Below are 15,635 nucleotides of genomic sequence, written 5' to 3' on the forward strand. Positions count from 1 at the left end.
AATTATACTAATTAACAATGTCGTTTTAATACCTTATATATATATATAAATATATTTATATATGTTTGTGTTTTCTGTATGTGTCTCTCTGTTTATATATATTTTATATATAAAAATTGGTCAGTCTGTTAAACTGGATGTACTTTTTTTGTTTTTAATAAAGTTTGCCCTGCCTTTGTCATATTATTTTTTTTTTATTCCTCTACCACAGGATAGCTACAGCTCTCAGGGTATTTCTCAGCCCCCAACCCCAGGCAACCTGCCAGTCCCTTCCCCAATGTCCCCAAGCTCTGCTAGCATCTCCTCATTTCATGGAGATGAAAGTGATAGCATTAGCAGCCCAGGCTGGCCAAAGACTCCATCAAGCCCTGTAAGTGGCTCTGTTTTTTTTGGGTTTTGTTTATTTTTTTTTTGTGACTAATTATATTTTAATGCTTGCTTGTTTGTTTTGTAAATTCCTTTTCTTCATTATTTATCCACTAAACAGTTTTCTTTCATTATAACACTGGGTACAAATTCTGCTCTCGGACACATGACTGTAAGTTCCACTGCTTGGCTTCAGTGGGGCCTGAGCATGTTTATCCAAGAGCAAAATTTGTCCAAACAGCACTTTGAAATAAGAAAGAGTAAAATTGCGTGCATCATGCAAATGTGCTGTCTGGTAATACAGCAGTTGTTGTGAAGAAAACATCCTTCCTGTAATGCATCAGCTTCCAAGCATGCCGACTGTGTTGTTGAGGACGGTTCCATTTCTGTTCCTGGGCCCAAACTCCTTCACACAACTGACTTCACTCTGGTTGCTGCATTTGTCTTTGCTAGGAATAATTAGGGAAAAAAACAAAGCAAAACAAAATGAGAAACCTTCTCCTCTATTGAAACTGAGATCTATCAAAGTTGAAATTGTAGGCTCAGCACTATGGAAAAGCTGCCATGTATGTTTTTGAAACAGTTTTAATTTTCAATTGCCTATTTGGAAATACAATAATGAGGTTATCAGGGCACAGTCTAAAACAAAATTCTTTCTGGTTTGCTTCATTCAGTTATTTTGAAATAACCCAGATTGTGAGTAGAAAAAAAAACCTGATGCACATGTGTTTTTAGAAAAGTATTTTTTAGATAAATAATGTTTAGTCATTCTCATACAGGTTGTAAAGAAAAACCTGAGAGATGTGTGGTGCTAAAAACGGATTTCATCCTATATATCTATTTATATACACATAGAAAATCTTTATACATCTGTAGAAAAGAGAATGCAGACGTAAGCTTATATGGCCTATGGGGAGCAAATGTCCACTTGAACATTTTTGCTTTGTTTATTTGAATTAGAAAAACATATGTTGTTCCTCTTTTCTTTTTACCAAAGGTCATAATGATCATAATTTCTCTGTAGAAAAAATACTGAAATATATTCTTGTGAAGAGTATAAAGGTTTTTTCCCAATGTTAACATGTACTTAAATGGGCAACAATTCTAATCCCAGATTTCAAGTATTGGGGTCATAAAGAGAGACCTCTGGTACTGAATTTTAACCTGAGTCTACTTCCTGATTAATAATACAGATATTAGATGATAACTTAATTTTCACAAATTGATATGCTGAAGAGAATGTTTCAGGGCAAACAGAGGAAGGCCAATCGGAAGGAAAAATATCTACCCATCCAAAAACCAGACATGTAGTGAAAGCCCTGAGCAAAGGGGCAGCATGGCATGAAATGCACCACCTGAATGTTTTGATGTTTATTTGGCAACAACTTTGAGTCTCAGAAGGCAGCTGATGTTGCTTGTTCCCACAAAGTCTCATCTTTTTCTTCACAGCATTTCTGAAAGGGTGGTACCAAAAACTCTTGATAGTTTTCTTTGTAGTAATGTTTTGGGTATTGCTTGTTTGGATGTTTTTCTGGAGGAAAGCAAGAGAGCTATTGCACAGGATAACACATAGAGTTCTTCCTCAGCAAGGTTACCAAGCAATAACGCATTCCTGAGATCATTGCATAAACTGCGTAACAAATCCTAGACTCATCATGAATGTATGTGGAGTTTTTTCCATGTAAATATGCCAAAGTACAGCATTGGAAAACATAAATGGAGCAAGTTTGTGCTTTCAGTTTGTTCTGAATACCCTTCTGTCCAAATGCTGCTGCATCTTTAGCTTCAGTTAGCTTCTTGGTACACAGATACAGATAAATACAGTGCTTTGGAACTGTGGAAAAGTGCTGGAAATTAGCTGATCACTTTTTGCCTGTGAAGGCCAGTGTATTGGATAACTTCCATCGACTGCAACAGCAGCCTGACATAGACTGGAACGATTGATTGCAGGCATTTCGTTACAGTTGAAAACAGTCTGAATTTGTTCATTAAATCCCAAAGCTGCTTCATGTGCTACAACTTCTCCATTCCAGCAGAGAATAAAAGCAAGGGTGAATGGTCTGTGATTCACTTCACAGTACCCTTGTGATTCTACTAAGTGGATCCTCTCTTTCAGGACTTTTATATGGAAGTGAGGCATGAGAAAATGTGGAGAAGAAATTGTTGAACCTTATGTTTTGAGGGCTTTTCAGATACATAGGTAAAATCATGGAATCATAGAACGGTTTGGGTTGTAAAGGACCTTAAAGGTCATCTAGTTCCAACTCTCCTGCCTTTGGCAGGGACACCTTCCACTAGACCGGGTTGCTCAAAGCCCCATCCAGCCTGGCCTTGAACACTCTCAGGGATGGGGCATCCACAGCTTCTCTGGGCAGCCTGTTCCCGTGCCTCACCACCCTCATGGTGAAGAACACTTCTGCTATGCTAATTTTGCATACTAGTTTTGCATCCCTGACAGTGGTGAGGTGGCTTTAAAATTCAAAGAGAATTTGCAAGTGTGGGTGTGAATTATGCAGGGTCACTGCAACAGAAATGAAACTGTAGGTTATGAAAACCCCATAAAATGCTGTTTATGTCTATAGGTACACATGAATATGATAGTGAATGCACCTGAACAGTACTATATCTCCATGGTGCTAGCTGTGAGGGGTCTGCAGAGTCCTTCAGGAGGAAATCTTGACAGACAATTGTGTCTTGCAAAAACCTCTGCCAGAGATTGGACTTCAGCAGGTTTTGCTGCCCTGTGTATGTCAACTCTGTTCTGTAGTAAAATAGGTCTATGTTGTAAGTGTAATATTGGCAGTCTTTATTGAAGTGGTGAAAGTGAACAGTAGATAGTTGTACTAATATAGGTGCTTAGAGATGTGTAAGAAAACAACCATCTACTGCCTTAATATGAAAAGAACTCCTACAGAAATTTGTATTGCTCTCAAGGATTCTGCATACTCACCATATAAGAGTCTGTGTATAATACAGTTTTAGTGGATGGTAGGTGCAGTAAAAATAAAGTATGGGGTTTGACAAATTCAGTAGGAGAATTGGCTTTGGTATCCTTGTATTTAGATACGGGGTTTTCTACATCACCATTTAAACTTGGCCAGTCATACCGTGTAGCGGAGGGCTGGGGATTGAGGGCAGAATAGGATGCAACTGAATCAGTAGAGTTATGTTCCACAGGCTTGCACCAGCATTCTTTTATCACCAAAATTGTCAACAAATGTAACAGAAGAAAAACTCGTGATCTGTATTCTTCCAGCATTGCCTGACATGCACTCCTTTTAGTTAACAATCTGCTAATTGGATCATTTTGTAATAAAGCCTTATTTTCTGAGGGTTAACATCTAACTGTAGGCAAATTTAGGCTTCCAGCTGAACCTGCCCATGTGGAGCTGAAGTTTGTTTGTGTGTAGACTATCTTGCACACATCTGTCATTTCTATATGTTTACATTTATAAAAATAGAGAAGATAAAAAGATCTTTACTCTTGGGGAATAGCATTCTTCCCTCCGGTGCATTCTTCTAAAGTTAACATTTCACTTTAGAAGAAAATTGCACCCATTTTGCAAAGCATGACAACCTGAAAGCTTACACAGTAAGAAACACTTCTAACCTTGTGTAAACTGTGAAAAGTTTTCAGATGATACTGTCATTTTGGAGCCTGCTGCCACACTGCTGAAAAGCAGCATCATTTCAGATGTAGAGTAGAAAAACCCAGAATGAAAAATGGTTAACTGGTTTCCATTCTGCTCTGAATCTGATTTGAAAAAGATAATCTTACCATATAAAAATGAAAATGTAAAATGGGTAAATCTGAACATTCTTAATCATGAACTACCAGAAAAGTGAAACAGAAACTATTTTGTTTTCTCATGTTAGAATATAAGCACATGCAAAATCTTCTGAGTAAAAGCTGAAATTTCCCACCTTCATTTTTATTAGAGTCCCATGGTATCATGTCAGATTAAAACTAATGCTGATGAGCAGTACAGTGACTCTGTTCATATTGCAGTTGGTGGTGGGGTAGCTCCAGTTCGTTCAGCTGTTCAAGCCTATGTGATCATATATCTTCACTATAAAATCAAATTTGTAGCAACATGACTTGCCTACTTCCCTCTTTCCACCCACGCCCCCAAAAAATCTTTAGCAAAGTATGTTTGTTGAAAAGATTTAAACTGATTTTCTTAAACACCCAGATACATAACAAGTGATGCTTAGAGTAAGCTGGGTGCCATTACAGAGTCAGTTTGTGCTTTCTTTGCATAATCTACAGGACTCTTGTTTCCTGCCAGTGACTTAGTAAAACAAATTCAGCCTTGACTCTGACCTTAGTAGGAGTTGTGACACAACTGAATCTGGTGCAGGTAAACTCAGGAATCACCTTGTTTCTAGATAAGACAGGTAATAATATCTGTCTGTAGTAAGGACTGCTGCGAAGAAGTTAAAGTATCAGGAAGCAAGGCAGAAATCTTTACAGGAGGCTATTTATTTAATTAAAATGAATATCCATTCACTGGAAAGAACAGCAATGGCTCACGGAACTGCTGGGTCACCCCCATTGGCTTCACATCTCTTTTCTCCCTGGCTGTCCTCCACTGTGGCCAAGTTTCAGCTAATGGCTGGAGGGATGTACAGAACCTGTCATGTTTTCCAGGCTAACATGCAAGATGAATGGTGGCAGTGCTTTTAAAAATCTTTGGCAGCTGGACACTACCCCACTTCATCTTTGGTGTTGTTGAGTGCCAGTCCTCATCAGCACGATGTGGGGAGGTGGACAAAGTGGGTCATTCTGTGACATCTGTGAGGTGCAGCTGGGGTCTCGTTTAGAGGTGTTTCAACTAGAAGTAAGTTCCTGTTTGCTTCAGAATAGTGCTGTCTCCCATTCAATAAGGAGAAGGCAAAGGAGGGAAAGAGCGATTGACTAGATGAGTTTAAAGAAGTGTCTACCACAATCAACAACCAAGTTCAGGATTTTACTATACAGACATGAAGGATATGTTTCCCTTCATATATTTGTCTCCTTTCCCAAAGCTTTATGTCAATCTTTTTCTCTTGTATTTAATTCTGAACCACTTCCATCTTCCGCTGCTGAGCAAGTCACTTCGCCTTCTGCACGCAGGAGGGTTATCCTGCAGTAGCTGCAGCCCCTCTGTGCTGTTGCCTCAGGGACACCTCAGCTAGGCTGTAGTATGTAGTCCGTCCACACATGGCACAGAGCCCAGCTCACAGTGTTATATTGCACAGAAAAGATATGGTGAGAAGTTAGAGTTTGTGTAGCAGCCTCAGTGCTTTCTTCCATCTCCACAGAGAGAAGAAAAGGCATCAAGACAACATGAGCTTTCATTAGCTGTAAAGCCCAAATAGAGCAGCAGCAGGATGGGTTTGCTCCTGCACTTCTGCCACATGAGAAAATTCTGCTCTTTCCAAGTCTTTCCCTTTTCCTGGTGGTGGTTCAGTTCTGGTTGCTTTCCATCCTTGGTTTTCCCCAGGTCATAATACACTTTCTCTTTACAAGGTAGGACGTATGAGATGGCTATATTCTGTTCTCCTTCAAGGGAGGACTAGCTACTGGTAAGCATTATTGCCTCCGACAGCTAATTAGCAGTTCACAAAGAGTATGGCCACCAGTCTCCTTGTACTGTAGGCACTCTCATCTTGCTCCTTGGACTGCAGTGGTGTAAAGAGGTAGTAAAGCATAACCACGCTTTAGGCTACTCTTGTGCAATTCCTGTTCTGGAGAAACACCTTCAGGTTTTCTAGCCCCTTTTGAGGGGCAAAGGGGAGAGGGTTGATTTGGTTTGTTTTTAGGATTATATAAACTTGTGTGGGACAAACTTGGTTTTGACTTTACCCAAATTTTTGCTTACAAAGCACTTTGAGATAAGTGGATGAGAAGCACTATGTGAGAGCTACATCTTCTTAAAATAATATGAGGCAACATCAGAAACTTGCCTTCTGGGATCCAAAGTTAAGATCGTGAAAGAAATATGAGAATGGGGAGTTTGGGCCCTTTATTTTAAAAAGCTGAATTTTCCTTATATGGACAGAATGTACTGTTTGTGCCTGAACTAGTAGCCTTCATTCCTGACTGTTGTGTGATAGCTTTAGTTTGTTTGACATCTTCTCTTTTTCAGTGTTGTGAGTTTCTTACTTTCTTTTCCCTCCCTCTCCCACCCTTCCCCCAACTCTTTTTTTTTCTTCTTGTGACTTAGAAATCAAGTTCATCTACCACAACTGGAGAGAAGATCACAAAAGTCTATGAACTAGGAAACGAGCCGGAGCGCAAGATGTGGGTAGATCGGTACCTGACGTTCATGGAGGAGAGGGGCACGCCCGTGGCCAGTCTGCCAGCTGTGGGCAAGAAGCCCCTGGACCTGTTCAGGCTCTATGTCTGCGTCAAGGAGATTGGAGGTTTAGCACAGGTGAGGAGAAGAGCTTGAAAGTGAACCTTTTGAAAAGTGATGCACTTTTTTCTAGACTATTTCCTGCTGGTTACATGGTTACATTTTCAGCCATGACAATGGTTGGAGAAAATAGTTTCATGCTTTAATATTTGTCCAGAGTTCATTTTTTTTCTGCATAATTGCCTTAAAACTCTACAGTTTGAATCAAAATTGGCCATTGAATGATGAAATTGTTACCTGTTCGGGGGAATGCAGTAATGCCACCGAGAGAAGAAAAGAAGAAGAGGCCGTTAGATGAAAGTTATGAGTAAGAAATACATGATAGAGCTGAAAGGAAAAGGAGATTTTGAAATCCATCCTTCCCAGATAGGGATACTGCCTCTAAGACAAATCAATTCATCTCTCCACAGAAGAGACAGAGATACATTATTGAAACACAGTCCTTCATCCCAAATCTTTAATCTCTGAGTATCTCTGTACAGTACATTTATTTCTTAGACAGGGACTGTGCTATCCCTGTGTTTGGAAGATGCTTACAGGGTATTTTGAGTTGCCTTACAAACATAATGATTACAAGGAAAAGGTGAATTACTTAATCGAGGTGAAGGAAAATGAAAGCAGGAAGAGCTGAAAATACAAAAGTCACAGACAGGAGAGAGCAGCTTTGGTCTGTGTTCTCACCAGTTCACTGGAAGTTTTACAAAAAGATATTTGGAAATTACCTGTGAGTTCTACAAGACTGACCACCACAGAGCAAAACTAAATGTTTCGTTGCCTAGCAGCACCAAAAGGGGAAGGAGGATAAAATGGTCGGTATTTGCAGCCTTAGATTTGGTATTCAAAGTCATCTGTCCTTGCCTGATGCTTTTACAAAACATCCCTTGCATCTAGGGGATCTCTCTGGCTGGGTGCTAGAAGCTACTGTGAAGTGCAGAGACCCATCATTTCTGTGTGTTTTGGAATGTTTGTAGAATTTCAGTGCTTTGCAAAATGATGTCTTAAACATAGCTATGTACATAAATATGTATCTGCAGTATTTATTATAAAATAGATAATATTTAATATTTAAATAGATATAATTTAATGGTAAGTACAAATCTGGACTCAAAAATACGTCAAATAAATTAGATCCTCAGAAAGAGAGCGCATTTCAATGATCTATGTGGTTAGTTCAAGAAGGAAATGTCCAACATCAATTTGTACCATTTTCGATGTTATTTTGAATAGTATACCTACTGTAGTATTTGACTATTGAATTAGATCATTGAATTAAATCATTGGCCCTTCAAGTCCAGAGATTTTAGCTATTTCTGTTATTAAAGGAAGGCAGAGAAACCTCATATAGTTCACCTTGCCAGTTGTTAAATGCTGTATACGGGCAAGAGATGTTATCCTGACACTTTTAGTGATCAGTTCATGCCCCCCAGCATCATAAAGATTTCATTACTTTTAGCTCAGAAACTTTATTACAGGTAAATTGTATCATGCAGCTGCTCTGCCTCATACAGCGTGATTGTGTCCATAGTATGAGTCTTAGCATCAAAAACTAAGCAAGCTGGGGGGGCAGGTGGGTTATTCTAGAGAATCATTCATGTTTGCTTATTATGGAAATTTATTTTCTTTTGGGACACTCAGTGTTGATTTGCAGTGACAGACATAATGCCTTGCCAAAGAATAGATGCTGTTCACTTAGGCTTGAGTGACGTGTGTGTGTGTGCTTCACTACGGGTAAAAATTGACACTGAAAATAAAGGCTCTTGGTTTTGCTGGTGTGCCCATGTGAATGGTCACCGTGTTTAGCTGTTCGCGGCTACTGAGAGGTGCTTGCTGCCGTTTATTTAAAAGCATCTGTGTGATGCTCTCCTGTTGCTCCAGCTGCAGCACGGCACTCCACTCCTCACGGTTCTACCTGGAGACTGACAGGGAGTGGAGCTGGAGCTGCGCAGCAGCAGTGCATATTCTGTCTGGATAGTTGCAGCTGATGGTGTAGAACTTGACCTGACCAGCTGTTGGCAGTCTTCTTCTAAATGCCCATATACTGTGCATGTAGGTGTGGATGTTTCTGTTTGCAGTATGCGATGTGTTCATTGCGCACCACTTAGCTATAAGTCAGTGGGCACAAAGGACTGTGTGACTGGATTTCAAGCCTTAACGGGGGCAGTTTATGAAAATCTTGTCTCCTTTAACTCCTGAGTTCTTGCAGGATGTACCAGAGAAACAAAAACACTTTGCATAGCCATGCTGGCCTGCTTGCTATTAGTGCTATCCCCAAAAGATCTTTGCTGACTGGCAGCAGTTAGTGTGATTAAACACTTCGAGAAACAAAGGACTGTTTCCTTTGCTGGCACACAGGCTTAGGAACAGTATGACTAATGATAACCTTTGTAGCTGTGGAAGTTAAGTTGGAGTCATTAAAATCTCAGACCTCAGGGCAAGTAGGAGTCATCATGGTGCACAGGAGTCAGGATTCTTCCCCAACAAAAGCTGAGATGCTCAGACATTTAAAACCCATTTATTTCCGTGCTGTCTCTCCTCCTTGGATGATACCTAGCAGTTGCACAAGTAGAAGGAACTCTGGGGCACCAGCAAAAATACTGGCCTGCTGCAAGTGGTAGAGCTGAGCGAGCCAGTGGCGTCATCCAGGATGAGAAATTAACTTCACTGTTACTACAGATCAGCTGTGTTTGAGGAACTCATGAACAGAGTCTTTAAATATTCTCAGGCTCACACTGCAAACAAAACTCGCAGCAGAGTTGTGCAGTCAGCACTGTAATACAGAGTATTGCCGGACTCGCTTGTGTGTTTGAAGTCTACCTTAATTAATTAAGGGACCTCACTTCACTCTGCCTGTTATCTAGCTGAGGGATCGCTGGTCTGTCCCTGCAAGACACTCTGAAGTGAAAGAATTGTAGGCTGAACTGTGTGACAGCTGGTGGCTATTTTGCAGAAAAATTTATTTTTCATCTCAATGCTCAAACACTTAAATTGCAGAATAATGCTATTACTGCTTTCTAAATTTGTTTTTAGAAGCTGCTTTTTAATTAGAATGAGGTGGGTGCGGGTGGGTGTCAGAGAGAGGGAGAATGAGCGTGCATTTGCTTGGAGATGGATTGCTAACTGAAGAGCATAGGCCCTGAGAGAGAGCAAGGCATTTAAAAGATGCACCATGCAGAAGACTCTCCACAAGCAAAGCTTTTTATGTAGCTATCAGCAGGTTCCTTAATGGTTTTATAACTGTAAATGCTGTCTGTGCATTACTGTGTGTGGGAGTAATGAGCATTAGTTAGAAGAGGAAAAATGTAGAAGTAAACCAAGACATTACATGCTTTTTTTTTTTTCGTTTTTTCTTTTGCCCCCTTTTTTGTCTCCTGACTTAAACAAAACGCTTTGCTGCAAACCAGTGATTGTACCATTTATTTTGCTAGGTTAATAAAAACAAGAAGTGGCGTGAGCTGGCAACCACCTTGAACGTTGGCACTTCGAGCAGTGCAGCCAGCTCCCTGAAAAAACAATACATTCAGTACCTGTTTGCCTTCGAGTGCAAGATTGAGCGAGGGGAGGAGCCCCCTCCAGAAGTCTTCAGCACTGGAGATACCAAGAAACAACCTAAGATTCAGCCGCCATCTCCTGGTGAGTCAAGAAAACTGCAGCCTCTTACACAACCATTTTTTGAATGCATAAGATACTCACTGTGTTGCAGTTTATGTATTTAGAAGCGTGCCTTGCTAATGCTGGGAAAAAAAATGAAGGTAAAATATGTTGTTGACATCTTGTTTTCCGACTTGGAGCTAGCTCCTGAGTCAAGTCAGATTTAACTCTGAAGGGCCATCTGCAGTCATGTGTCTAGTTTGTCATTGCTCACTCTAACATGTAAAGACGTGTGCACCAGCTTACCCTGAATATTCAGAGTTACGTGAACATAGTAAAGAGAAGAGCATTCTGCATGGACGTGCTTGCACTGCAGGACAGGAGGCAGCCAGGACTAAAAGGAACGTCCGTTTGTCTAAAGATCAGATTCTGGTATTTGTGCTTCCCTTACCATGACTCTGAAGCTGTGTTCTGAGCCCAAGCTGGAGTCAGGCTGGCAGGTGCTGGACTCTGATACAGCTCACGCTGAATGCATGGCGGATGGAGAGAGTTGAGAGTATGGTGCATCCCCACTGCCAGACCTCACAATTTGGAGGCACGCTCTCTGGTTTTTGTTGCTAATCCTATATGTCAGATTAGTCATTAGCATCACTGTCTTTATCTTCTTGTCTGAAGAACTGGAACTGGAAATTCTCAATTTTAGCTGTTCAGTGTTCAGCGTACAGTGTGGTATTTGAAACCATGCTGTTTTCTTTCTAAATTAATCCGGCTTAAGACTCTGAAGATTGGATAGTCATGCATGATATTCAAGGCAGGAAAATTCTTCAGTTGTAACATTTTAAGTAGATTGGAAAAGGTGTAGTAAGAGTCTATGATGTTGACTTCTGGACTACCCATGAAAGAGGAAATGTTTCCTTTGATTTGCTGGTTATTAGGCTTTTCTGACCAACGAAATAATTTTGTTAAGACTTAACTTCACAATTACTGTTAGGCAGACCACCTTCTACGGCCAAGAGAATATAATTATTGAAATGTTTACAGCAGTTTCCTGCATTAGAGGGCAGTATAAGGAAAGTATTAAAAACCCTAATTTCTGTTAGTGGAGTTCACTGATTGAAGATGGGAAGTGGCAAGTCAGGGACACAGCAAGCTCTCCAGGCAGTTTGCAGGCTGTGTGGCTCCAGTTTGAGAATTCCTGTCGTAGATACCAGAAAACTGCAAAGACCTTTATAATCACATAATACAGTTCTAGCTTTTACAAGATCATTTGTTATGACAGCGCTTTGTCAGTTTTGAAAAAGATAAAGGCCATAAGGCTTAAATCTTTTTCAGCCTAATGTATTCAGTGTAAGGATTTGGGGGAGTGTTTAGTTAAAATCTTCCTGCGTACATCTCTTTGTGTAATACCTTAAATATTTCCTCCACCTTGTTAACACCTAGGGTTATTATGTACCCCAATGCTGATCATTTAATAGAGAAGATCACTAGGTTATTTTGCAAGGCAAGTTTAGAAAATGGGTAAAAATACTTGGTACTAGAAGTGAAGCCTGTAGTCCCAATGTTTTTCTGTCTGAAATGAGCATAGATTCTCCTGAGTGTGTACCATTGCAAAAAATAAAAGATGTTTGACTTACCTGTCACCTCCAGAGAAAGCTGCTAAGGGGAGCTGAAACTGTTCAACTTGTTAGGGAGGGTAAAGAGGAAATTCATCTGTTTCTAGAACTAAACAGCAGTACTAAAAATGAAAGAGTATTTTGCTTTGCTCTCTCCTCCTTTAGCCTCTCGCTCCAGCACTGCTCTCAGTAGTTGGTTTGGGGATCATCACCATAAATTGACTGAATTTTGAGATAAAGAATCATTATTTAAATACATAAACCTTAAACAAGGAACAGAAATGTCAGACATACCACTTTTAGAGGGACTTTTTGCGTCATGACACTACAGATGAAAATGGCAAGGTCCAAGTTTAAATTTATCATAACATTCAAGCAAGCTGTCTATGAGGAGAACTGAAACTATTTTTCTAAAATAAAAACACAGCAGGACATAGAGACCAGAAGAGGGGGAAGCAAGCAAAGATCCCAAGGTTTGTTTTGTTGGCAAGAAAAGAGCTCGTGTCACTGAATGGACTGCACTTCTGTACGGAGAAAGGCTTTCCCAGTGTGTATCAGCTTTAATACATGAAATCCCGCTGAGGTATAGATGCTGCAGAGAGTACAAGACTGTTCTCTTTAATAGTCAGCTTTTTTTCTTGCTCCTTTTCCTTTACTATATACCAACATTAACATTTTAACTGCACAAAAGAAGTAGAGTTGTCGATGTACTTTAGATAATCTGTTACTCTTTGGCATTCAGAGGGCATCGGAGCCCAATACAACAAGAAACAGTCGCCTCCAAAGGTCCTTGCTTTCACCATTAGCCTCTGTTGTGCAGTTAGCTCAGTGTAGGCAGAGCCACTTTGATGCCAAATCCATTTGTAGAGAACTAGTTACAGTATTAGGGCTGAAGTTAGTTCTGGTAAGAAAGTTGGGGGGGCTTGTCTCAGAAGAAAGAGTGCTGTGTTTTGTGCAGTTCTAACCAGCTGATGCTATGAAATCAGGGTCATGAGAGTTTAAAGATCAGCTCATCTTCATAGAACTTTTTAAATATTTCAATTGCTCAGAAGAATGTATAGCAAATATATATATAAGAATATATAGGGACTGGCAGCCTTCTTGGTACAGAGAAGAATTCAGTTCCTCTGTAGATGTAGTTCCCAGGTAGGTGTTTCTCAAGGTGGGAGCATGGTGATACTCAGTTCAGAGCAAATCAGTTGTTGCGGATGTCCCCATATCCAAGGGATGATTATGTGGCTGCCTCACAGATGACCTTGGGAATGGAATCATAGAAGGAACACTGAAAAACCCGCAAAATCTATGGGACTGCAAAGCAGCGGTCTGGGTCCATGTGTTTGTCCATTTGCTTGTAGCACTGATGAGGGATTCTCCCATCACTTCTGGTTTTTACAACATCATTAATAAGGTAAATGGTGTGTAAAGGAGTGAATTATTTAGTGCTATTCAGAATATTGTCAGCAATTATAAAAAGCTGAAAAGGGGAGGGTAGAGCAGCAAAGTGACAGGCTGCTTGGCTTTGTTCAGCAGAGGTTTGCACAGTAACCAGAGTGTTTGGGGTAGCATTACCTGCCTATTTTAATAAATGTTCTGGCTTCATACTACCGTCAGAACCTCTTCTGCTCTTTCATCAAACTCGCAGGGACACGTGGGGGCCTGAGTGTGGTTTACTGTGGCTTGCACTGCTCTAAGGCTGTGTAAGTTGAAGATATGTTTGTGGTAGGCTGAGGCCTTTCTGTCACAGCTTCAATCTGTCTGGGTCAGATAATGCCGTCAGCAGCAGATGCTTGATGGCAGACTAGCTATTAGAGGACCTCTGTTGGCCTTATGTCCTGATTGTCAGATCTGTGCCAAGGTCCGTGTCAACTGTTGACCCATCTTCTGCTGCACGGAAAATCCCTTAGAAAGAGAGAAGAGTTGTAGGTCTTCGTAAGCATCCTTCTAGGAATCCAGTGCTTTCCAGAAGTGGGTGCAAAGACAAAATGCTCTTCCTGTCATGTGTGTTTGATGGTTTTGACCAAGATATGCACTAATTATATGGCAAGTTCTAAACTGACAATAATTCTGGGGGCCATTATGCTGAGCACTAATGGATGCCGGAGAACAAATTTCAAAGGAGGAGTTATTTTCCATTGCTGTACTCTGGCACTGTAAATTCTGAGCTTCAGTATGCAGTTATGTATGCACAAGATTCAAAATTAGAGACTGAGTGGTTTATGCTACACTGAACGAACAGGATGGCCGCGGTGGTAGAGCTGAGGATGCTCCTGAGTAACAGTCAGCAGCTGGCCCTGATGTCAGCAGAGATTGCATTGCAGCAGACCTGGAAAAACTGCGCCTGTGTTGGAAGGATGGAACAGAGCACGACAAGAGTGTGTTCCCTGTGTTTCCTTGGCAGCAGAAAAACAAGGCTGGGGAGGGGGGTGGCAGGGAGGGCACAGGACACAGCACCACACAACACAGCCATTCAGTGAGCGCGTCTGTAACCAAACCCATCCGTCTCTGCTGGCGGGTGGCTGGCTGAAGTGCTATTATTAGGAGGCAGGTGATGTCATGGACCGTGTCATGAGGCCAGCCAGGGAATCCCCAGGAAGATGGATGGCAAGGGGTCGGGAGGGGTGGATGGGGGGACAGACAGAGGTGCCTCCATGCTTGTGCCAGCACCCGCCTCAGGGGGGCCCTGCTGCAACCACCGGCCCCCAGCCCAGCTTAACTGGGGCACTGAGTTCGTGCTGTGTAAATTATCTTCCCAGCGTGGTGGCTGGCTGTTCGCTCTGAAGTATGTGAATGTACTTAACCTTCAGTAACCTTTCCATTGTTTACTTTAGAGTATACATTTGTAGCTTCTGGCAAAAGGTAGGGATATCCTAGAGAGCATGTCAGGCTTCCTATTAATGGAGTTTCAAGAGGTTGCATTCTTCTTTTCTTCTCTTTTTTTTTTTTTTTTTCCCTGAAGGGGAGAAAATGCTGGCAAGAGAAAGATTTGTTGGGGGTTTTTTTTAGGGTTTTTTGGGTTTTTTTAACTGCATGTTTCTGTTCTGGTAGATAAAGTGTCATTCCTGAAAACAGTACTTGCTGCCATGCAGGCTTTGCAAGGAAAAAGCCGTGCTGATGCTATAATTCTATGCTGCCGAGAATAACACGTGCCATTGAGTGAACTGTAGAAGGGTTTGTGGGACCTCACCTCCTCACTAACAAAGATGTTCATTTTATTTCATCTTGGATGGATTTTCTATTGTTAAAAGCATATTCTTCCAAGTCTGTTAGGACACTTGAAAGACAAGTGTTACTTACATATGGATGTGAGATGAAGAATTCAGTAGCTATGTACACACAGGTTTTTTCTTGGATATCTTCAAGTCTGCTGCAGAAACATGTAAGAAGAGATTATCTTTTTTAAAAGAACATTGTCTTCCTTCTTAGTTCTTTTTTTTTAATACTGAACCTTACAAAGCACTTTAAAAGATACAGTTTTTATTTTGGGATGTCCACAATCAAAATTAAACATCTACCATAATAAAAACCCTGCAAGAATAGATGTAAAAATTTCAGAGAGCTGCTTAACAAATGTAAAATTTAAGGTAAAACAAGAAAAAGGAATATAGCACTTTCTTGCAGAGGAAAGGGTTGTTGTCATGTTCTTCAACTAGAAAATATTGCTAATAGC

The 15,635-nt window shown here is 40.8% G+C and overlaps 1 protein-coding gene across 6 annotated transcripts in view; it reads left to right on the top strand.

The window, feature by feature from the left end:
* ARID1B (AT-rich interaction domain 1B) overlaps window positions 1-15,635 on the top strand; it is a 327,634-nt gene that overhangs the window by 291,989 nt on the left and 20,010 nt on the right. For 4 of the 6 annotated variants that reach the window (XM_065835865.2, XM_065835868.2, XM_065835867.2 and 1 more), the window contains 3 exons: window positions 212-370; window positions 6,576-6,785; window positions 10,193-10,397. In XM_065835865.2, the coding sequence (XP_065691937.2) occupies window positions 212-370; window positions 6,576-6,785; window positions 10,193-10,397 (574 nt within the window). The remainder of the gene's footprint in view (window positions 1-211; window positions 371-6,575; window positions 6,786-10,192; window positions 10,398-15,635) is intronic. The other 2 variants (XM_065835870.2, XM_065835871.2) reach the window with 1 other exon arrangement.

This window comes from Patagioenas fasciata, chromosome 3, assembly GCF_037038585.1.
Source record: "Patagioenas fasciata isolate bPatFas1 chromosome 3, bPatFas1.hap1, whole genome shotgun sequence".
NCBI lineage: Eukaryota > Metazoa > Chordata > Aves > Columbiformes > Columbidae > Patagioenas > Patagioenas fasciata.